This window comes from Bidens hawaiensis, unplaced genomic scaffold (genome assembly GCF_021521415.1).
Source record: "Bidens hawaiensis isolate Kalapana, Puna unplaced genomic scaffold, B.hawaiensis_p1.1 tig00006913_1, whole genome shotgun sequence".
NCBI classification, from domain to species: Eukaryota; Viridiplantae; Streptophyta; class Magnoliopsida; order Asterales; family Asteraceae; genus Bidens; species Bidens hawaiensis.
In genome coordinates, this window is record NW_027491474.1 from 61,009 (window position 1) to 84,527 (window position 23,519).

The following is a 23,519-nucleotide window of genomic DNA, read 5'->3' on the forward strand; positions in this document are numbered from 1 at the left end:
ATATTCGTTAAAGATTCAAGACTTGTTCTTTGACTTTGCAAACTCAAGGACCTTTGACTTCCGTTTCTCATCAATCCTTTCACTTTCCGGGTAAGTTGTTAACTGTAAAATCGTTCATACATATTCCCTAGTCAATAACCTTCAATCAATTTCGGTGGTTGAAGGGTGTTGACTGGTCAATTGCTTTAAAATCCGTTAAAGGGCAAAACAGTCAACAAGTTTACTTTGCGTTTTCTCATGCTTCTGGTCGGATTTAACGTTCGGTCCAGAAGACTTTTTATTCTCGTAATGTGATTTTAAGGCTACTGCCCAAAACCCGACTTCCGAATCGCTGTTCGGATTCTGGTCAGTACCAGCTCGCTTAAACGTTTAATTCAACATAACTAGAGTTCTACTCATCCGTTTGGATTGATTCCAGTGGCATTAAGTTCTTTTTTATTTATAGTTTCATATCACAAAGTTTCAAGTTCTGATAATTTATCTCGTTTGACGCGTATTGGACGACTCGTTTATTCTTAATTATACTCGTTTGCCTTTAATCTAAGGTGAGTTTTATAATTCCCCTATTTTACTCGATTTTCATAAACGTTTTGGGGACATATGTGTATATACTACTATACATACATATCTATATATACATACATATCAAAAATAGCAAACGTGTAATTGTGTGTGATTAATCGAATCTACTTGTTATGTGCTTATGTGTTATTGTATTCATTCGTTTGACATATCCTCTTGGAGAGGGTTCTCATTCTATTGACCACCGCCCGATTCGCTTGGCAACGGTCTTATTCTTATATGCTTATGGTTGACAACTTATTTGCTCATGGTTTGATTTCATTACCGCATTTATTACGTTTTGCTTATTTATTATATTAACATTATTTTTGGTGTCAAAACTTGGTGATAAACTCACTTAACATGTTTGTTGACAAAACTCCATTTCTACGCATATGCAAGTTGCTTGAAGTTGAAGTATGGACACTTAGAAAGACTTTAGGATTATAATGAAGACATACATGGGTTTAGACTTGTTGTATTTATTTATTTGAATTGTTTGGTTGTATTTGATTATTGTGTGTATTATTTGAACAAAATAATTAATTAGATATTGTTATTTATATTTATGATAGTATCTTCGAGCTGTGAGCAATCGGATCAAGCCCCGACATTTCCGCCTAGGTTGGGGTGTGACACTTGGGTAGCAAATATGACTCGGCATTGGTTCCGTAGTTCCCGAAATTAATAAACAAAATCTTGCGCAGCTTCTTGAAGCAATCAGTAGGCAGTCCTTAGATCTTCCTTGGCGTCTCTGATCGGTTGACCATAGATCTCACTTTGTAGATCTCTCCTTGTCAAAAATGATTTGCCCTAGATCTATTCATGATAGCGACAGGCTTTCATGCGGCGGCTGGATCTTGATATTAATCCCGGGTACCACGAGCTTGGGCCACGATTACACCAAGCTCTGTGTGACATTTGAGCCAAAACAAGGTACACCTCAGTACGTATTTACCGATTAAGCAAATAAACGCCTTTTGCGTAACAAACGAACGATTAATCGAACGGGTCGGGTTATGACCCAGATATCTCGGGGGGCCATCTATAAGTGATATACGATCTATACAAGCTAAAATATTAGAAATATGGTCTTAGTTTGATAGCAAACAAGTTAAACGAAAACATGCTCGTTTAACTACCCACTATAGATTTAAATGCAAAAGATAGTTACAAACCAAACATTGTATCATCCGTTAAGCCGAAAAAGACTTACCAAACACTTGTTTGAAATGTTTTAAGCGATCCGTGAAAATATTTTTGATTTTTACAAACATATAGTATGTTTTTATAATTTTACACAAAACTAGCCGAAAAACACTCGTTTTCGCGTTGTTTAACGCACCCGATAAGTTTTTCGCGCAAAAAACCAAACCCGAACTAAATTTGGACCGGGCTTTTTGTATTTGGGCTTGAGAAACCAGATTATTGGGCCAAAACAACCCAAAGGGGAGGCCCATGGGTTCCGATCGGACAACCCACCCCCACCCCCATCCTTTTTATAAAACTTGTTTTACAAGCTTGTTTATTCATTTTGGTTTATAAAAATTGAGGTCCAAGCAGCTGCAAGCTGATTTTCCATAAATCCTTCAAACCCTAAGGTAAGGAGCTTAAATAGTAGCTTTTGTACTTGTTTAACCTTGATTAATACCATAAAAACATGTCTTGGTTACTAAAAATCATTCCTAACCGTGTAAAAATCCTAAAAATGGTTCATAAACATGTTTTGATTATAAACACGGTAAGGAACCTGTTTTGATAGTTTTTTTGGCCATAAACATGGATTAAAGGGTTGAAACGACGTTTTTACGGTTCAAAAGTTCGTTTTTGTGCACTAGCCGAAACCCTAAGTTAAGGGCTGTTATGTTGATGAAAAATTGCTTGGTTTGTGATATAGGACTTGTACCTAGCTTTCTTAGAAGCACAAGAACCTGAAAACTTGATTCAAAAGTCGGAAACGAGCCAAACCCGCTAAGGTAATGCCGAAACACTCGCTTACGGGCTATTTAGGTTAAGGTTGTGATGTACATATTTTTAGGGCTTGAAATTTTTCAGGGACATCAGGGACCATGTCAATGAGTCCCTGTTTAAATTTGGTAATTTTTCAACCATCCGAGAATACTTGGCGAATTTATTACCGAATTGGGACGTTTATTTGGGAAAAATAGCTAAAATACTTAAAAAATTATTAAATTTGTCTGGGAACTCAGATTTGATGTATTTTGATCACATATGAATTTTGGGATCATTTGGAGAAGTTTAAAGGTGTTTTGTTTATTTGCGTTCGTGTGAATTTTTATAACCGAAATTGGGCCGAAAAGAATATTGCACGAGCTTTTTACATTCTGGAATTGATATAGGTTGTTTGTGACATGATTTGAGCATTCAAGAATTTTTGTGGAATTTTTGGAAATTGTTTGGGGGTAAACGGACGATTTTCAAGCGAAATATAGCTGATAAAATGAATTTTTATAAATTAATAAATCGGTAAATAATTCCAGAAATATTTTTATAAAAATCTACATATTTTAATTGATAAGTGGCTAAATTTTCATAATTTAATGATTAACGGTTAATTAATTATGCTAATTTGAATATTAAACAAATTCAGTTTCTATAAAAACCGGCAAGTTCGCGACTAACGAACCTGCGGGAATATCAAAACACCCAGAGTGATCAAAAATCATATTTTTGGACTAATTAAGTAAAAACAAACTTTTCTATAAAAATCCTGGACAATCCGGATGGATTGTGCGCGTTTCTTCTTAAATCAAACCGAATAAACGGAAACGGGCCCCGTGGCTAATCCGGGACCCCAGTATGTGATCTTTCTTTATAACTTAATCATGTTATTAACCAATACATTTACCTAAGCTTATTTTCCCATAACTGTTTTCTGAACGCGTAAACGAACAACTTGGCCCAGTTGGGAAAACGGGAATCTGAGCCAAGTTCAGTTTTAAGTATTAGACATTGAACAACATCACAACCTAAGTCTATTGCCACTTTCTAGGCGTTACAGCTACACCCAGATTAGTTATACAACCCAGTTTAGTATTGAGATTATAATAATATTAAAATATTAATATTATTATAATATTGATTATATGAACTACTGATAGCAGACTGAACAAATCACGAGTTGATACAGTACTGATTATCTACTAAACCGTGAGTTTCATGACCCCACTTCTAAACTGTTTTATGAACTTTTGGGGTGAAAAACATATTTGATTACATATACATACCTGAAACATGTATTGATGTGAATTATCTAAATGCTAACAGACGAAAGTCCCCACGATCACAGTGATTAACTTCGAGCCGGTGGCTTGTGAATAGTACTATTGGTTTGACAAACCCAAACAGAATCGGCCTGGTTTCCGTGTCACATAGCGCCATTTGCACATGACCATATTTATACAAACAGGCTATGTAGTGTTAGACATAGCTACCGGGGCATGTTGTGGGCGGAAAGGGGCCACAGTGGTTGATGGAGCGTGGGAAATGGATGCACGCAGCACATACAGTCAAGGCTTCACTGTAGCTTAGCATAATTACATCATTTACATACATACATACTTATTTCATGATTACAAGTGTTGACTTGTGAATACTCATTACTGTTTTCTTGAAACTCGTGAAACTCACCAACTCTAGTAGTTGACCCGTTTTAAACTGCTTTTCAGGTGTACCTAAATCGGAATGATTTGGTGATCTGTTACTTGCCCAAGATGTGTGGTTGATGCTATGTGAATAGAGGCAAGGATGTTAGTAGTAAGATTGTATAGTTAACGAATTAATTTGGTTTATATCACCTAGACTGTAAAACAATGATAGAACAAAGAAATGTAATATTTTGTAAATTAGTTTGTAATGTTTCTTTATAAACAATGTGGTGATACCAGATGTGTCTGTTACATTCTCGTTTTACGCTTCCGCATTGTGCTAGTCGGGGTGTGACACTCTGATACCACTTCAAGGCACAGGATCGATCAAACACTTTATTATTGCAAGAGAAAACTGACTCAAAAACTCGTTACAATAATTCTCTATTGATCACACATCTAAAGCCTCTAATCAAGCCCTATAGTTATAATCTAACCCTAACTTAGTGACCAAGACATTACCATAATAATCATATTACAATTAGGAAACAAAACCAACTTGACCAACTTGTCAACTTAGGTCCTTCTATATTCACCAACTTGTGAACACGGTCCGGAATTACCAACACAGACTACAGGCTACAATTTATCCAAATTAACAATAGAAACAAGAAACAAAACAACACACCACAACACAAAAAAAACATAATAAGGTATTAGTATGAAATATTTTGCAGGCTTAGTGTTAGGGTTTTGTTAAAAGGTAACATCTGACTACATACAATTCATACTCTTGATATTAAAGTTTTAGTTAATATTTCTAATTTTTTTTATTTATTTATTTTTTTTTTGCATATTATTTGTGAGGACCTACTTATAAACATGCTGTGGACATTTCTTGAAGTTGGGCTGAAGTTTTGGACTTAACAAGAGTGCATAAGGAGCAGCCTATATATGGCCCATTATTTGTTAACAACACAGATAGATAACATCTAGATCTTGATCTTGGAAAGTGACGGTTTTTCATCTTTCAATCACAATTTCTCTCTCTAATTCTTTTATCTCTGGAATTAGGTTTCTGTATGGTTTTGTATTGTAATCAAACCTATTGTATTTTGGGTGATTCATTTGAGTATTATGAAGATACCATCTTATATTTGTGACAGGTTTTCTTATTGGGCCAGTGCATCAGTAATTGGGCCACAGCCATAGAGTCCTGCATAGAGGAGGTGAGCAAACAGGGTTTGGTCAACAAAGTCAAGAACCGGGCCAAGTAGGAACCGGTTCCGGGTATGGTTGGCTTTTTAACCAAGTAGAGATGGAACTGGTTTTGTTCCGAGTCCGGGTACAGTTTCTCCGACAAACTTAAACCTGGTTCATACCTGTGGGTATAAAGCATCCAAATCTCGGAGACGGCCCTGAAACATAAGCATCCATCCATTCCCAAGGTGTTCACTTAGAAGCTGCAATAATCTCATAGTTTTCAAGATGGTCAACATCTGGTGTTTCCAACTTAAAACAGTTATCAGCATCTAGTTTTACTAAAGCAAAGGAAGTCTTCTGGTTAAAAGAAAAAATAACATAGCATAAAGAAAGACTGCCAGAAAATTGTTCACTCATTAACAGAACTATGGAAGGAGCCTACAAGAGAAAACAAATAGAACTTGTTCTATAGATAAGCAGTTTCTTCATACAAACACTTAAGTGTTAATCAACTACAATTGAAGTATAAGCAGTAAGCTACCTAATTAAGCAACCCTTGCACCCCCAGCATTTAGTTTGCCTATGGCAAAATCCATATGTCATCAATACATATTGTATCAACCAAACACCATGAAACCAGACAATAGTTAGATAGCATACAGTTCACCAACTTAACCAAACAACCATGCACAACTCACAATACAAGATGGTTTGATCATCATATACACACATGACACAACATATCAAGTTATTGAATGCCTAAAATGTTGAGAAATTTCTGCATGACGTTATTGCTCCATTGAACGTCGTTATGAAGCAAACTTGTCATTGGCTGAGTAGCTTCATGATCTTGTTCTTCTGTTACTTGCATTTCTTGATGTTTAATCTCACAAGATTCTTGATTTTCATTTACCAATGATATCTCTGGTCTTGGATTCAAATCAGAGGCATTTGCAATATCATCTTTCGATTCTAACTGAGATCGATTCAATTGGTTTATTCAGTACAAAAAAAAAGTATAACATTTTAAAAAAGTGATGGGATTCTTTTCTTGTAATCGACAAATTTAACATAATGTACAGCTTTCACTGCAGAAGATACACGTTTACAACATAGTTCTCGACTTGGGAGATGTTGCCCCTAATATATTAATAGAAAGAGATCACTCAATATTGAATGTAGCTGGAGACTGCTGCATTCAAGGGTGATGGGAACAAAATAATCTTTTTTGGTTCGAAAAGAATGCAAGAAGCTTCGGGTGACCGGTTCAAGAATCATTTGTTTGGCAAGTTTCAAGCTAGGAGATTTCCAAAACCGCGCTTTTGGTCCTTTTCTTGATTAAAACATCATAAATTCTAATCTTACAGCTGCACCAGTTAGGAAGGTTGTGAGAAGCATCACTTCATTTGTGTTGATCAATTTGTTAGGAAGGTTGAAACCCTAAGGCTTGCCGGATCACACAACCACCTCCCTGCTGCCGTCGCTACTCCCTAACCACCTCCCTGCTGCCGTCGCTACTCCCTAACCACCGCAAGCACCAGTTAGGAAGGTTGTGAGAAGCATCACTTCATTTGTGTTGATCAATTTGTTAGGAAGGTTGAAACCCTAAGGCTTGCCGGATCACACAACCACCTCCCTGCTGCCGTCGCTACTCCCTAACCACCTCCCTGCTGCCGTCGCTACTCCCTAACCACCGCAAGCACCACCGCAACCCTCGAGCCGCCGGTGCTGTCATTGCTACTGCCACCGACTGCTGTTTGTTTTTCCGACGCGCCGCCGCCATTTTCGACGAGCTGCAGCCACCGGAATTCATTTGTTTGCTGCTACCACTGGTGTGTGCTGCCACTCCTGTCCGCCGATCTCACAGCTTGCCGGATCTGCTGTCGCGCCGCCTCCTGCCGCTGCGTCACCACCCACGGCCGCCGTAAAAGTCGCCAGAATTGTTGGTTCACCTTGTTGTGTTGTCTAGCTCGATTCGTTATATCTCGGTGTTCTCCCGGTTTTGATAACTGAGGGTTTCTTGTAACCTGGCTGTCGTTGAGCTGTATCTGCCTTCATCATCTTCACGGTATACTCGTTCCTTTCTCACTATTATTACTATTAGTATTATTATTATTATTATCATTAGAACATACGTGATCCGGATCTTTGGAGTTTATTTTCATTTTAAGATCTCTTGACTATTATTGTTATTGCTACACACTATTATTATTATTATTATTATTATTATTAGTTTTTGTTACTATTATTATTATTATTATTGATTTGGTGTTCTATTGCTTGTGTTTGTGGGATTAGTTGCAACCATAGAGCGTAGGAACCATGACTATTACTTGAGACCATGTCCTGAAACGAGGGGTGTAGGAAAGAGTAAAGATAGGGAGTGTATATTGCGTTTGGCTTCTTGGAATGTAGGAACATTAAATGGTAAGTTGCTAGAATTGGTAGATGTGCTTAAAAGACGTAGGGTTCAGATAGCATGCCTCCAGGAGACTAAGTGGAAAGGACATAGAGGGGCTGAGTGTAATGGGTATAAGTTGTGGTACTCGGGGTCTGATGGAGCTAGGAATGGAGTAGGGTTTCTAGTGGCTAAGGAGGTGATAAGACACTAGTGTGGTGGAGGTGATAAGACATAATGACAGGATTATGGTGTTGAAATTAGTACTAGGAGAGGAAGTAGTGGCAGTAGTCTCCGCCTACGCGCCTCATGTAGGCCTAGGGGATCAGGAAAAGAGAGAATTTTGGGATTGCCTAGACGCAGTGGTAGGGGGCATACCTAGGGGGGAGAGGATTTGCATAGGAGGTCATTTTAATGGACACATTGGTAAGGCTAACGATGGTTTTCAAGCCGTACATGGGGGTTTCGGTTTTGGTGATAGGAATGAGACCGGAACAGATCTTCTAGAGTTTGCGGTGGCACATGACCTAGGTATTATAAATTCTTATTTTAGGAAACAAGATTCTCATTTAATCACTTTTAGCAGTGGCGGACGCGACACGCAAATTGACTACCTTTTGATGAGGCAAGGAGACCGACGTTGGTGGAAGGACTGCAAAGTCATACCTGGGGAGGCAGCTGTGACTCAACATCGACTATTAGTGACAGATATAGCCTTCAGAAATAAGCTGACTGTTCGAGAGAAGAAAGGTACACCGAGAATTCGATGGGGAAAGTTGAAGGACGAAAATCTCCTACTGTTTAAGGATAAACTCATGCTGCATACGCGGGCTCGACTAAATGGGGACTCAACTCATATATGGGAAGCTATGGAGACAAAGATCATCCAAGTAGCAAAGGAGACTCTCGGGGTCACAACAGGAAAGACAAGTGGGCATAAGGAGTCTTGGTGGTGGAATGACGCAGTGCAAGACAAGATAAGGGAAAAACAAGGATGTTTTAAGGAGCTAATGAGGTGCACGAATGAGGAGGAGCGAGTGGAATTGAGGGACAACTACAAAACGGCCAAGATAGAGGCGAAGAAGGCAGTGGCGGAAGCAAAGAAGGCGACCTTTAAACGGATGTATGAAAGTCTAGAAACAAAAGAGGGGGAACATGCTATGTTTAAGATTGCCAAAGCCAGGGAGCGTAGAAGGCAAGATCTAGGACCGGTGAAGTTCATAAAGGATACAGATGGGCATGTACTGGTCAAGGAGCAGGACATCAAGCTAAGATGGCAAACCTACTTCCACAATCTTTTTAACAATGGGAGAGCTTTCCAAGAAGAACATGACAACACAAACTTTCAACGACAACAATCGAATAACTGCTACTGCCGACGGATCACACGAGAAGAGGTGAAGGATGCACTTAGGAGGATGGGAAGGTCTAAGGCGGTTGGCCCAGACAATATACCCATCGAGGTGTGGAAGTGTCTGGGGGAGGAAGGAGTCATGTGGTTAACTACTCTGTTCAATAGTATTCTCAAATCAGGTAAGATGCCAGACCAGTGGAGGAGCAGCGTTGTAGTTCCTATCTATAAGAACAAAGGAGACTCCCAATGTTGTGGTAACTACCGAGGAATCAAACTACTAAGTCATACTATGAAGCTATGGGAAAGAGTGATTGAGGGTAGACTTAGACGAGAAACTCAGGCTACGGTCAACCAATTTGGCTTCATGCCGGGGCGTTCCACCACAGAGGCAATACACCTTATAAGAAGATTAATGGAAAAGTATAGAGAGAAGAAGCGTGATCTACATATGGTGTTTATTGACCTAGAAAAGGCCTACGACAGTGTGCCACGACAGGTGCTCTGGGAGTGCTTGGAGGGTAGAAGAGTGCCCAGGAAATACATAGAGATAATTATGGATATGTATACCAGAAGTGAAACAAGTGTCCGTGCGCCAGTGGGGGATACTGATTTCTTTCCTGTAGAGGTAGGTCTTCACCAGGGGTCAGCGTTGAGCCCGTTTCTTTTTGCAGTAGTCTTGGATGAGTTGTCAAAGTCGATTCAGGGGACTCTCCCGTGGTGCATGATGTTCGCAGACGATATTGTGTTACTTGCTGAGAAAAAACAAGATCTAAACATGAGGCTTGAGGAGTGGCGAACAACCTTAGAGACAAAAGGTTTAAAGATTAGCCGATCTAAGACGGAGTACCTCCACTGTGATTTTGGTGGGATAAACGACAATGAAGACGCACGGATCAAAATTGAAGGGCAGGTGGTCCCGCAGGTAACGAAGTTCAAGTATTTAGGATCATTTGTACAGAGCGATGGTGAATTAGACAGTGATGTGACCCACCGAGTTCAGGTAGGATGGTGTAGATGGAAAGCAGCCACAGGTATATTGTGCGACAAGAGTTTCCCGACTAAACTAAAGGGAAAATTCTATAGGGCGGCAATTAGACCTGCAATGCTATATGGAACAGATTGTTGGGCCATCAAGAAGGCACAAGTGCGGAAGATGGAGGTAGCAGAAATAAGAATGCTACGTTGGATGTGTGGGCACACAAGGCTAGACCGAATAAGAAACGTTGTGTTTTGCGAGAGATTAGGGGTGGCGAACATAGCAGACAAGATAAGAGAGTGGAGATTGAGATGGTTTGGACATGTAAAGAGAAGACAGACGACGAATCCTGTTAGATCCGTAGAAAACATTACTATAGAGGGGAGGAGGGGTAGAGGACGACCGAAATTGACTTGGGATGAGAGGATTAGGCATGATTTGATAGACCTAAACCTCTTCGAGGACATGGTTGAGGATAGGAATTCGTGGAGAAGTAGAATTAAAGTTAAGGATTTTTAGAGAGAATTGAATACTTTAGGGCTTAGATTTAACTTATTTAGGTCACATACCATAATGGTATTTCCCTTACATATATTATTTTTATTATAATTATTATTAGCTTTTATATAGCTGTTAAACTGTGATCTTATTATTAATATTATTATAATTAGTAGTAGTTTTTATATAACTGTTAAACTTTGATTTCCTTTATTTTGCTTCATACACATGTACTTAGAGCCGAGGGTCTCTCTGGAAGCCACCTCTTTATTCCTTTGGATAGATGTACGGTGTGCCTACATCCCACCCTCCCCAGACCCTACTTATAGCTTTGTTGTCGGTGGGATTTTACTGGGCATGATTGATTGATTGATTGAAATTCTAATCTTACAGCAATATGATGAATTTACTACTAAGGATTTTGAATAGCAACTACTAGTTGTGATTAAGCTAATGATCAACACATGGCTTATAAAACAAAACTCAAAACAATATTATTAATACCAAGAAACAAAACTGAAACAAAGAGAAGAAAAAGCCTTCATCTATTATTATTTCTATTATTCTGAACTCTCATGAAACTAAACTAGCCGAAAAGAAAGATAACATTAAGCATTTACCTCAGGCAATGTGAGATCCTGAGCCATATCAGGTCCCGTAGCCACAACAGCGGCTCCATTCACGGGCTCAGGTTCATCCTCTGGACCTTGATTGACCGAAAGTTGACTCAAACCAGGTATTAAAACAGGCACCACTTCATCAGACACCAATTCTTCCTCCATACATATTGCATACCCTTCTGGTTCTTGGGATGGTTCAACAAATTGATTCGTTGTGGGGTCGGTTTCCATTACTATCCTGGAATCGGGGTTTTCCCAATCCTCGCATAAAGTAATAATCTTGTCGGTTTGAAAGCAGCCTTCAAGAACACGATCAGGACCAGGCTGCCACACAAATTTACCGTCGCTTTCTTGCATTACGAGCTTGAATTTGAAGCATCGTCCTACAGGTATGTCCTAATTAAGAGAAACCAATATCATGATTAATTAATTAATTAATAATTAATAATCTTGTTAATTAAAGTTTGTAAAAATAATTTGAAAAACTTACAATATCTGCAGTCCATATATGACTATCGGACCAAGTTAACGAAATGGCATTGTTTGGATCCCACGAACCCAAGATAGGATGATCGCCGGTTATTAGAAAGTTCTGTCCAAAGGAGCATTCTCTCTGTAACCGAAACTGCACACGAACTGTTTGTGTTTGTGTTTCTGCTTCAACTAAAACATTGATACATTGAATTAAACAAAAAAGGGATGTGCTGAATTTTTGAAACAACAATGGTAAACACAAGGATTCGCTTACGCGTGCATCCGTTTGGCGATTCTTGTATCAGCAACTCGTGATCATCGACCTCTGCCTGCATATATTTAATTTCACCAGTAAAATTCATGAGTTATGCTATAGCTACACCGCCCACCCCACTTGATTTCACACCAGCAAAAACACTAACCGAACGTTTTGACCAAAAAAGCAAAACTTTGAAAATTAATGGGCGTCCTGACCACAAGGGGATCAAACTATTGGTCAATATCTGGACGACCCTTCTGACCATAGGCGGGCAAAGTAAACTTTTGGTGTATCAAATCTTTGATAGAGTGCGGGATTAAATGTTAATTATTAAATAAATTCTCCCAAGTTGTTATACCTGTGCGTGTGCGTGAGATGATGATGAGAGAAGAAGGCCTTGGGTGGGTGATGAAGAGATTGAGAGCTTCAAATCACCACCAGCAACTAGTGCTTTGTTGTTTCTGTGATGATGAGGTGGTGGAGAATGATGAACAAGGGGGTGTGATTTGATATTGAAACCACACATGTAGTTATTTTTATAAGAAGAAGAAACCAGTGAAGAAGAAGAAGAAGAAGAAGACGAGCCCATCATCATCATCACCGCTGCTTCCATTAGTTCTCCTCCAGTCCAGTGGGGGTGTGTGTGTGTGTATGTATGTATAGATGGAGTGTGTGTACTGTACTGTAGGGAGTGGCGGATCAAGTAACAGGTGGTTGGTTGGTTGGAATCTCAAGCCTTATTTTTGGCTACCATCACATGTGATTTCTTTCGGAATTTGTATATTTAGTAGCGTAAATTTTAAACATAACTAACTATCATAAAATCATTAATTCATAACACAACTCGATGATTTTTTTTATTTTTTTTTGTTTGTGTTAAAAACACTGCATCTCTATCTATAGTAGACTAATAATAAATTTTGTATTATCTTTGGATTGGACCCTTGTTTTCTTCAATTTTATCTTCATTTACAAGGAACCAAATAAAACTAGTTTTATGCCTGTATGGTGGACAGGTAGTTTAATGCCATTAACATAATTGTTAAGATAAAAAAATATCATACTTAACTTGTAAGTGCAAAGTCGACCGACTACACTAAAAGAATGAAAACAACGAAAACTACTGAGCCGAGAAAGCATGCTGTATTTAAAATAAAAATGCCAACCAACACACATATACAGTACTCCTTATAATAGCACACTGTTAGTGCTACAAATAACTTGACAAATAGATAAAAGAGAAAATAAACAAAAAAAGCTATGATATAGCTTTAGGTACATCAAAACTTAGAACCAAAATCGCTCTCTTCCTTCAACGGACATGTTGTGCTACCTTTTTTCCCAAGCTTCCTGTTTAAAAAAACAGGTATATAATTATTACAAAATTATTTTAAAAAAATAAATAAATAATTCTTTCGAACTGTGTATGCTACTGCGAAGGAATGACACAGCCTCCAATGAATTATACAGTCAATCGCTATCTACATACCTTCTGCTTTATAACCAAGTTATTTAGTTAGTACCTTCTATATATCTATCGTTTTATTTGAAGATTCTTGACATTTTCAATCTATGAAGGCTTTAATAATTACATGTTTCATGACACACTTTCTATTTGGCATCCAAAGTTTCTTAATGGATGGCAAGAATGCATTTTGAATTTAGGATCATCCGAGACACCCATATACGCATATAAACTATACTTTCACTAAAAAATACATCATGTCAAATAGACCAATTTATACTTAAAATGTAATATGTATTATCCAATATTCAGCAAAAATGCGAAGAAAAAGAAAAGACTAATGGAAAAAAAAACCTGTATGAATTTAAGAGATGATCCAATCTATGATCGTTCCCTTGTTCCCTTTTTTGATTACTTCTACACGAGCCACCAATTGTCCCAGTTTCCCTTCATTTGCCTCCGGGCTGGAATTGCAGCCCATAGGAGGGCTAAGGTTATCTAAATTCTTTAATGTTATTTTCATCTATGTAAAACAAAAAAAAGAAAAAAGAAAAATATCAGTTAGGTTAATACTTCAGCTTATAGACAGGAATCACGTTGAAAACCACATCATCTGGATATCTAATTTCTAGTTTTATCATAAAATCATTTTAATCTAACATCCCCCTGTAGAAAATACATAAAATTACAGCTTCAGTATTTCCCACGATGCAGCAATTTTCCAGTGAGCCCGTTGGACTATAATGGCTATTTTGTTTTATATCTGGTGAACCAAAGTATTTAAGATCTAGGGAAGTGATGGTGATCAAACTGTTCCACACGGTGTTTGCATGTAGGACAATGGTTGGAATGAGTCTTATTATCTGAGCAAAAGAGTCATTTAGCATTAATATCATAAAGCTTTATTGTATAAAGAATGCAGCTATGATGTGCTTTGTATATTTATTATATGGGCAAGACTTGTTTTATCAATTAATCAAAAAAAGTACTTTAGCATCAGCAACATTTCTAATCCCTCCATAAGTTTTCACAAAACTGGGGTCCAACCTCAGAGCCCAACAACAGCAGTGAACTTCAGAAGATAAAAACTAACATAGATCAAAACAAATGATTCAGATTAGCATAGTAAATTAAATATTTGTGTGGTTATGAATAAATGCAAAGAGAAGAAATTGCTAATTATTGTTTTACCCACCAAAATGAGCATAATTGATGAAGACTATCATATAGACACTATTGTGACCTATAAAGACGGAGAGCATTAGACTGCATTAGTTGAGATTTATAACTATCAAACAAATAATGCTTCGTTAAGCATTTAGAATAATCTAAAATAGCATACGACGCTATATTACATTACAACCAAAGAAAAGAACTTTCATTATGTTGTTTCCCTTTAAAAGGGCCTCAAAAAAAGAAGTAATCTAGTTGTATCTGCAAAACCTTTGTAAGCAGCCCCTAATTGAGCTTTAATTGAAACATATTCTTCATTTTCAAAAACTTTTAACTGAAATTTAAGCCTATTGATATCAGTATGTAAAACAAAAACAAAATTAAAAAATGTTGCTCGTTTTTAATAATTGATACCTTAAAAAGCAGTTTATTTCATGTTGGTTTATCAACTTTTTTTTTTTGATAATCAAACATTTGTTATAGCCTCCTCTAACACTCAAATGGCCATACAAATAGGTTATAGAAATAATCAAGGTCAAAATTGACGAGAATCTGAGAAATGATAGGATTTGAATTCTTGTTATTAAATTAAAAGGTTTATTGTTACCTCTACTTCATTTGTTTGTTGCTGTGAGTACCATCACTTTCACCCTTTGATTTTCTTCAATCAATCGCATATTAGCTTTGGAACAGAGTGACTTCGATCACCCATTTGAACAATAAATGGAGAAAGCAAACCCTAGAAAAGCAACTGATTAGGAAAAAGTAAGTGTTAATAGAGAGAGAGAGATGGAGATGATACCTAAATTAATCGGAGCGAGAATCAGATATGTATGATGCAAGTTTTAATGAGGAGGTTATTGATGCCGCAACATACCACGGCGGAAGTGATAAATTGATTTCAGCCCAATTAGGTTATGGAGGAAGGGAAGTTTATATTATATATAATGGGGGTGTTGTTGACGTGGGTGGTTGGAAGCTAAATAACCTCCATTTAACTGCTGCTTCTAGAAGAAATTCCATGGCTTTTAACGGATGAGATTAAAAGATAGGGACTTTAAACCGGAAACAATATAATATATTATAGATTCCAAAACATTATTATTTAAAACTACTCCTGGGTTTTTTGTACTTAGTTGACTATTAGATTAGACCTTCAAGAGTGAACGCTGTTAACTCCTCCATTAATTTGTCAAAGGTTCAAGTGAAATTACAAACTTATGTGATTGATTGGTTAGACCTATGTTTTAATATTATTTTACATGCATTTATAATTTTAATATAAAATTATAAATGTTTATAAAATATTATTAAAAAATAGGAAAGGCGAGCTCGAGCTTTAGAGATAGAACTCGAAATGAGCTGAGCTCAAGCACTTTATAAGTTAAACGAGTAGACAAATACCTGCGTTCTTATCCAACACACATAATACAACAAAGTAGAACATCATTCCATTAACAAATGCCAATATGTGAGAAGTTCCCACTAAGAAGCATTACAAAAATTCTCCCATACACCATCCGAAACACTAGTAAACTGAATTTCATTTTCAGAGAAGGTCTTCGAATCTATTAATAGAATCACAACTTACAAATGGTTGGGAAATTATTCATAAATGGATAGTCATTTGCTTTCCTGCTTTCAAGACGATTCTATGCTTTTAACAAACTTCTTAGCCTGTCCAAAGAAAAACAAATTATTTCCCAAATCACTTATGAATTATGATAATGGTGTTTAGCAAAGTCTTATTATCAACGCCTACCTGTTCAAGGGTTAAAAACATGATAACATTCCAAGAACCTAACCGTCCAAAATTTGGAATGAACCCCTTGTAGAATGCCAAAGGTCCCTGGTGCCATAATGAACATTTTTTTCAGTTTAATCTATCATTTTATACCTAATTGCTCCTTATAAATTGGACACAAAAGCTTACGTCATTTTTTAAAGTCTTGACAAAACAATCAATTGTGCTTGTGTAACTTGAATCTCCCATCATTCTTGATTTAACCTGCAAAAAACTCAAAACATTGTAAAAAGCCCATTTCATTTATAAAGTGCCTGTCATTAACCCATTACCCAACCCGCCCATTTTCCTACTTTTTAACATAAAACATAAAACTAGTATCACAGTATTATGTTCATGAACATGTACAAAACTAACATATAACTAATGGTTGCATATTAATAAGTACCACGTCAACAGGGGACCCGATGCAAACTGCAAAAAACCCAGCTCCTAATCCAGCTAACAAATGGGTAAGAACATTGTCTGTGAACCCGGGGATCTTCAGAATTGTCTGCATTCACGGATATATTTAAATATTCAATATACAGAGACATAACTTTAGTTATGTAAACATGTGTTAAATATATTACCTGCTTCACTTGATCATAACTGGCTAGCTCAGCAGCATTTATTATAGCATTACGCGCAACATTTGGCCCAATGCCAGTCCATAAAGCTTTAACCCCTTCCTGATATAAACAAACTGGTTAGAAACTGGTCCGGTTATTTACAAAAACTAAAAAATAAACATGTTATAAATAAATGGAAATGTGATAAGGATCCGAAACATCTACCTGTCTGACTATCGTAGAATAAGCGTTTAACGCTCCAGTGTAACGCCTGGGCACACCAGCTGGCAGTTTTCCTTCAGCTTGTAGGCGGACCTTTACAAGATCAGTAGGGTTTGCTACTGCAATCGCAAGAGCACCGGTTGTCAGGCCAGCAAGTATTTTAGTGGTCAAAGGAACATCTCCAACAAAGTTATCACCGACATAAAAGTTCTTAATCTGTTAGAAACAAAAAAGAGCATGCCTAAATTCGATGATCATAATATATAAAATAAAATAAAAATAAAATACCGGTTCATAGAGGCCTATTCTTAAACCTCCATACAAACATTGGCGATGTAATCCAGGTACAATTCCTTTCCACAAAGAAGCAAGGCCTTCTTCCTTTGCAATAGTTGCAACGGTACCCAACATTCCCCTGTACTTGGGTAAAGCCATTCCATCTCCCGCGATCCCTTTCTTCTGCAGCTGAAGCCTCACTTTCGCAGTGTCCAATGGAATTGTGCAGATCTAACCAACAACATCAAATTATAGGTGCCATTTAGAGTTAATTAAACAACCAACTAACAATCTCTGAAGTAAGAATTATGGTCAGTTAGTGATAGACCTAAATCGGAAACCAGATCAGACCAGAATGAATGCTGTGAAACTTAATTGCAACAGTAGCATTGATCTAAATCCAATTAACGATATAAAAACTCAACTACAATTTACATCACAGATGGCATGCAAAATCCTAAACAAACAATCAGACCAGAAACGATCGGAACAAAGTATAGTATATGGTGAAAAAGGTACTTAAAATTGAATCGTCAACAACAGATGAAGGATTAAGAGTTACCTCAGCGAAGCAAGCAGCAAAGGCACTGCTAGCAAAAGTACCGGCGAAAGAGATGTCAGATTTTGAGTTACCACCACCAACCATTCTATTCTATTCTGGTCTTGTGTTGTGTTTATAACTGACGCAGAAAGAAAGAATCGAATGAGTAGGGTTTTATTTTATGCAGCAGGAAGGGGCAAATCGGGAAGAAGAAGAAGAAGAGGAAGAAATGAAAACAAACTCACTTTTTTTTTAAATATATTATTTAGGAGTTAGCGGGTGCCATTTCATGCGAACTAGATTTGATTCTTGCCCATTATTATGTTTCAGAAATGACAGAAGACTAGGCGAATAGACACCTCTCACTAATCGGAATCTTCAAACTGAACAGTTTTTATCAAACCGCACTGTAGTGCCTTCAGGCAAGATAAGGGTTTTTTCCGAATCGAAAGACGAATGTTTCCGGTAATGATTCTTTTTCTTAAAAAAAAAAGAAAAAAAGAAGTCAGCTAGATTAGAATAACAATGCCACGTGTCTCATACTTGGACGGCGACACATCTTACTATTAAAAATGATTTTGTTTGATTTAACTTTTCTAGTCAGCTCACACTACATACTATTTTGGTACACATATTCTCTCCAACTTTATATCAACTAAGAATTATTATTGTTCGTTTAATTTTACTCACATTTTATTAATATCTATCTTCAAAGAATTTCAACAACTTGACGAGTAGCTAGCATTATCATGCCTAAAATCAATCAACAACAACATATCATTCATTAATCATGCCAAAAATCTAATAAAAGGATTGAAACCAGAACTACTCATTATGCTTCCAAAAAATAATCGGTATGTTTCCACGTAGAGGTGCACAAACCGGTTTAAAACTCAAAACCGGTTTGGGTTCAAATCCATTCGTTTTCAAAAATCATAACCGGTTTACGATCAGTTTCGGTTCGATTGAAATCGGTTTCTTGACCAGGTTACGATCAGTTTTGGTTCGGGTTTGGATCGGTTTCGGTTCGGTTAACCGGTTTTGGTGGAGAAAATTGCAAACTGGTTCCGAACCTACGGTTTCAATCGGTTCCAAACTGGGTTCTACATAATCGATTTCAAACTGGGTTTTACATAATCGATTTCAAATTTGTTTGGTTTCTGTTCAATTTTCAGGTCAATTCGGTTAACCGGTTTTCTATTTCCAAATAACCAACAAAAACACATGAGCTCCTCAAGTTGATTGTCTTAAACACTCGTGACTTTCCTCTAAAGCTTCCCAAAATGTTGTCGCCTTTCATGACACTCAAATCCATCATATTTTGGGAATCCATATTTAAAAACGGTAGAACAAGAGTCAAATGATCCAAGGAAGTAAGAGCAAGTGCAAAGATTGTCTGTTGCATGCAAAATGCTAAAATACAGGGCGGACCTAGGTATAGCTGACGTGGGTCGGCCGCCCCTTTGAAAAAAAAAATAATTAGTACAAGTAAAATAACATTAACATTAACATTGATGTCTGCGTGCTCCACTGGTAAAATGTCAAGTTTTATGGCGCCTGCGAAACTAGAATAACAATCTTTATCTTTACTAAAGTAATAAAAAAAATGTTGATGCTTAGGTGTCACATCTCTTCTAATTCCTCATCTTTAATCTCATTTATTCTAACTATTCATGTGTCATAGGTCAAAATCATTTTGTCAATTGGGTTATACCATAGCGTGAATTATTTTCATTATTGAGTTAAGTGTCGTTTTTATACCCGAGATTTGACTAACTATGCAATTTTAGTACCTTAATTCATAAGTATTTTGAGATTCATGTTAATTGAAATAACAAACCTTATTTAATTTTATCATTTGACAAATTTCGTGTAACGCATGGGTTCAAAAGCCACTAACATGATATAAGAAAACATAGTCCTCAAGCATTTCATTTAAATAGGTGGTCCGCAATTCCGCATCTCTAAATTGCACACTTTTTTCGTAACTCGAATAGAAAAGGTACAATTAGAAGATTATTAAACTATTGAGAACCTACATATTCCAGATAACTAAAATGAAAACGTGGAATAAATATTCTTAAATTATTGAAACCCTACACCAAGGAAACATGATTTATAACCAATTTGTGATCAAATTTCATAACCGAACCAAAAAAGATTTTATTTCTTGTTGTATGTCAGACAACCATGTAAATCATGTCAAGACCCATTAGATGGGTTGTCAACGATCATCTACTAAGGTATGCTCAAGACAACAGTGCTCGGTTAATCGCACTATGGTTGCATGGTTATGGCTCATCAACCAGACATGGGTTTCTATCTTGATAGGAATCAAGAATACAAAAGTATAAGCCTATAGAACAGACTCTTTTCAAGTATGTTAATGCATCCGCCACCTATGTAGAATGACTATAACTCATATGCTAACAGTTTCTCTATCTAAATTAGTTGCAGTAGTGTAACATCACGTACTTTCATATCAATCATATTTTTAAATTTACATAGAAAATCATATAAACCTCAACTATTGTCATGTTCCAAAGTCATTTCTTAGACTGTTATAAAACTCGAAATCTTAAGTTTTCGTCAAAATTACCAAGGTGACCAATATAGTGAAAGAAGTTGATATGTATTGTAATTTACTCTTTCATATATATGATCAAACAGTAGTTTCAATTCAAAAAATCCATCTTCCATTTCTCAAGATATTCCATAACACCAAAACCTCCATTTTTCACACAAAAAACAAATAGAGCAGCTAAAGAATTGGTCAACTGAGTTTATTCTTCTCCAAAATCCACTTCTTTACTCTCTCTATAAATTCCTCATCAAATCTTATATACAACTTCTTCAACTTCACATTTCCCTTAATCAAGCTTGAATCAACATATGCTTCATATCTCTCATATGCCACAGGAACCGTAAGAGCCGCAATAATGCCTGCGCAAGAAACAAAATTACAAATTTTTAACTCAGATCTATACTTACATGTAGAGGCGGTAAATGGGCAGGTTGGGTGACGGGTCAAAATGTGTAATTTATAAACATGTATTATTCAAATGCTTACAAGACATTAGATACCAGAAATTATCCAACCCGCTTGACCCGTCCATTTTGCCACCTTTTGCATACAAGATAAGAGCAACTTACTTGTGTAGCACAATGTACGGAAATCAGTTAGGCTTCCAATAACAGAACTTAGAAGCAAATATGCAGCTACTTTAGCAAACATTTTTGGGTCTTTACCAAGTGCGATATCATGGGATACAGACAGCAACGTGTTTGTTCGGTCACGAATTATAGCTGCAACCTCACTTATGGTTTCTTCTGAAAGCTGCAAGTTTGGTATTGGTGGTGTAGGTCTGTTTGGCATCATGCTTACAAATTAGTATATATTGTTATATGAATCAAATCCTGATAAAGAACCATATACTATTACTCTCTCCAAGTCAAGGTCAAGCGGACTCATTTTCAAGTTGCAACTCTAGGATTGGTATGAATCTAGTGACAAATTTTCATATAAATTTTTACCCTTGTAGCTTTTAGGAAAAAATTTTACAGAATTAAAAACGAACTTTACGTTCTTGGACTATATCAAATTTTGCAGTTGAACATTGGTCCGTTTGACCTGAAAAGTCAACAGGATGACTCGAAGCTTAGGGGTGTGTGGAGGATATAATTACCATTACCTGTTGAGAATTTGTGCTGACTTGGCCCATAAGAAAAGAATTGTAAGCAGGAGTAACAGAACATTGGAGACATATGATAAAAACGTGTAGGCGGATCTTTCAAACATCAGCCACGAAGCTAAAGTTATTATCAAAATTGTCATTGTAACATTTTTATCTCTCCACAGAATCACATCTGCAACTGATCAAATGCATACAACACTTCAAATAACTTTCAAAAAGAATCTGAACTAAACTTGTCACAAACACAAAATCTATTTTAATCAAACTTTGATCTGATGCAATATATTAGTTATTCAATATCACATAAACACCCCTAATAAAAATGAGATCTTGACCGATAATATCAAAAACCCGTGAATCTTTTGACCTCTAAAGCCAGCCCAATTGCATACCATATTCAAATTTTACATACACCTTCTCTACAACACCAAAATTAATCTACTTTTGATCAAAACTTATGTTGAAAAACAACCCAGAGGTCAAAATGTAAACGTTTTCAAATTCTTTAAGATCAAAATGAGATCTTTAGCAATCAACAACAAAAACCCACAAATTTAAATCGAAATAGTGAAATCAGAAAGACTTACAGAGTCCTCCGCCAAGAAGATGATGAACACTTGCTTGCCTGTTAAACAGCAACCGATCTGATGAACTCATCAAGATTCTTTCTGCAGATGAATCAAAGAAAGATTGAATCAAATCGAAACACAATATAAAAAAGTAAACAAACAAATAAATCAGCTTCTGCTTATCTGTGTGTTCACCTTTGTCGTGAAATCTGTGGGGTTTTAGAGCTGTATTGAATCCAGCCTAAAAGATGAAAACTTGAAAAGCGAAAAGAAAATGGTGTACTGTTTGGCTTTTTCTTTAAATGAAATGAAATGAAATGAAATGATGAGAGAGATGGAGTTTCAAGTAAAGACATTCATCCCTTGAGTGTCCAAGACAATGCCAAAGTCTTTTCTACCACAAACGAAAATATAAACATTCAACATTTATGACTAGGTTTAAAAGTGTGTGTACGCTTTTTTCTTTTTTTCAATATATAAGTCCTTGAGGGCCTTTGGATGCCCTTATTATTGGAGTGTATTGCTCTTAGGATAAGTGCTCTTACAAAGGGTGTGTGCGTTTATGAAAAAGTAAGTCCAAAGTAAAAAAAAAGTTTTATACAAATATTGTGTATAATAAGTAGGTGATGAGGTGAAATCGTGAAAATTAAAGAGGGTAAGCATATAATATATATCTAGAGTTGAAAATGAAATTGAAGTTTTGAATGATTTGTAACGATATTATGTAGCAGATGATGTAGCGGTTAAGGGCGTCTAAGGGCCCACTTAGCATTGAAGATAGTTTAAGGTTTTAGGTTTATGTTGTATATATAATTGTACTACTTAATTCTTACAGTTAAAACGTTGATTTAATTTATATTTGATCAAAACTCTAAATATATATATATATATATTATTTAACAAGAGCTATAATCAAAAGCTAGAGCCCACACTAAACAACAATTTCAACTCAGCAACAAACAAGACGCGTTTGAAAGCAAAAGCCTTACCCAAAACAAACTAACTAAAACACAAAAATACACCAATTGTTCCACTCTAAGTCTCTAAATCGTGCAACCTTGCTTGTTTTTTTTAATCCATAAAACATATACTTTATTTAAATTTAGCATATAGTGGATTTTTAAATAACTACTTGGTGATGTATAAAAATATGTATATTTGTATAGAATAGTTGGGAAAACCCAAGTTAGTTGGGGTATTTTAATACAAATTTTAAATAAAATTCACTAACTAAATAAAATAACTCGTATTTTATTCTCCACTAATTAGTTT

General features: G+C 36.4%; 3 protein-coding genes and 1 non-coding gene across 4 annotated transcripts; all 4 read right to left on the reverse strand.

The window, feature by feature from the left end:
- Positions 1-5,962: 5,962 nt before the first annotated feature.
- Positions 5,963-15,266, reverse strand: LOC143633875 (uncharacterized). The gene is made up of 8 exons (XM_077102097.1): positions 15,228-15,266; positions 14,406-14,504; positions 14,106-14,279; positions 13,832-13,939; positions 11,967-12,021; positions 11,709-11,881; positions 11,219-11,614; positions 5,963-6,348 (listed from the first exon to the last, which is right to left on the reverse strand). Exons 1-8 carry the CDS (start codon positions 15,264-15,266, stop codon positions 6,121-6,123), a joined length of 1,272 nt encoding a protein of 423 aa, XP_076958212.1. The 3' UTR covers positions 5,963-6,120.
- An 890-nt stretch (positions 15,267-16,156) lies between these two features.
- LOC143633831 (mitochondrial uncoupling protein 1-like) lies at positions 16,157-18,141 on the reverse strand. Its single transcript, XM_077102061.1, has 8 exons — positions 18,005-18,141; positions 17,455-17,673; positions 17,170-17,382; positions 16,966-17,064; positions 16,782-16,886; positions 16,523-16,597; positions 16,352-16,438; positions 16,157-16,266 (listed from the first exon to the last, which is right to left on the reverse strand). Exons 1-8 carry the CDS (start codon positions 18,086-18,088, stop codon positions 16,231-16,233), a joined length of 918 nt encoding a protein of 305 aa, XP_076958176.1. The 5' UTR covers positions 18,089-18,141; the 3' UTR covers positions 16,157-16,230.
- Positions 18,142-20,157: 2,016 nt separating this feature from the next.
- LOC143633922 (small nucleolar RNA U3) lies at positions 20,158-20,371 on the reverse strand. Its single transcript, XR_013153757.1, has one exon. It is a non-coding gene; the product is annotated as a small nucleolar RNA U3 (small nucleolar RNA).
- Positions 20,372-20,697: 326 nt separating this feature from the next.
- LOC143633832 (reticulon-like protein B12) lies at positions 20,698-22,358 on the reverse strand. Its single transcript, XM_077102062.1, has 4 exons — positions 22,266-22,358; positions 21,676-21,856; positions 21,137-21,348; positions 20,698-20,926 (listed from the first exon to the last, which is right to left on the reverse strand). Exons 1-4 carry the CDS (start codon positions 22,333-22,335, stop codon positions 20,757-20,759), a joined length of 633 nt encoding a protein of 210 aa, XP_076958177.1. The 5' UTR covers positions 22,336-22,358; the 3' UTR covers positions 20,698-20,756.
- Between the last annotated feature and the right edge of the window lie 1,161 nt (positions 22,359-23,519).

Coding starts and splice junctions, on each gene's coding strand:
- LOC143633832 (XM_077102062.1), bottom strand. CDS start 22,335: ATGAGTTCATCAGATCGGTTGCTGTTTAACAGGCAAGCAAGTGTTCAT. Junction 21,349..21,675: donor TCAGCACAAATTCTCAACAG/GTAATGGTAATT, acceptor GATGCCAAACAG/ACCTACACCACCAATACCAA. Junction 20,927..21,136: donor CCGTACATTGTGCTACACAA/GTAAGTTGCTCT, acceptor TTTCTTGCGCAG/GCATTATTGCGGCTCTTACG.
- LOC143633875 (XM_077102097.1), bottom strand. CDS start 15,266: ATGCGATTGATTGAAGAAAATCAAAGGGTGAAAGTGATG. Junction 14,505..15,227: donor ATCAAAGGGTGAAAGTGATG/GTACTCACAGCA, acceptor GATCTATGTTAG/TTTTTATCTTCTGAAGTTCA. Junction 6,349..11,218: donor AGGATCTCACATTGCCTGAG/GTAAATGCTTAA, acceptor AATCGATCTCAG/TTAGAATCGAAAGATGATAT.
- LOC143633831 (XM_077102061.1), bottom strand. CDS start 18,088: ATGGTTGGTGGTGGTAACTCAAAATCTGACATCTCTTTCGCCGGTACT. Junction 17,065..17,169: donor ATTCTACGATAGTCAGACAG/GTAGATGTTTCG, acceptor TGTTTATATCAG/GAAGGGGTTAAAGCTTTATG. Junction 16,887..16,965: donor GTTATGATCAAGTGAAGCAG/GTAATATATTTA, acceptor CCGTGAATGCAG/ACAATTCTGAAGATCCCCGG.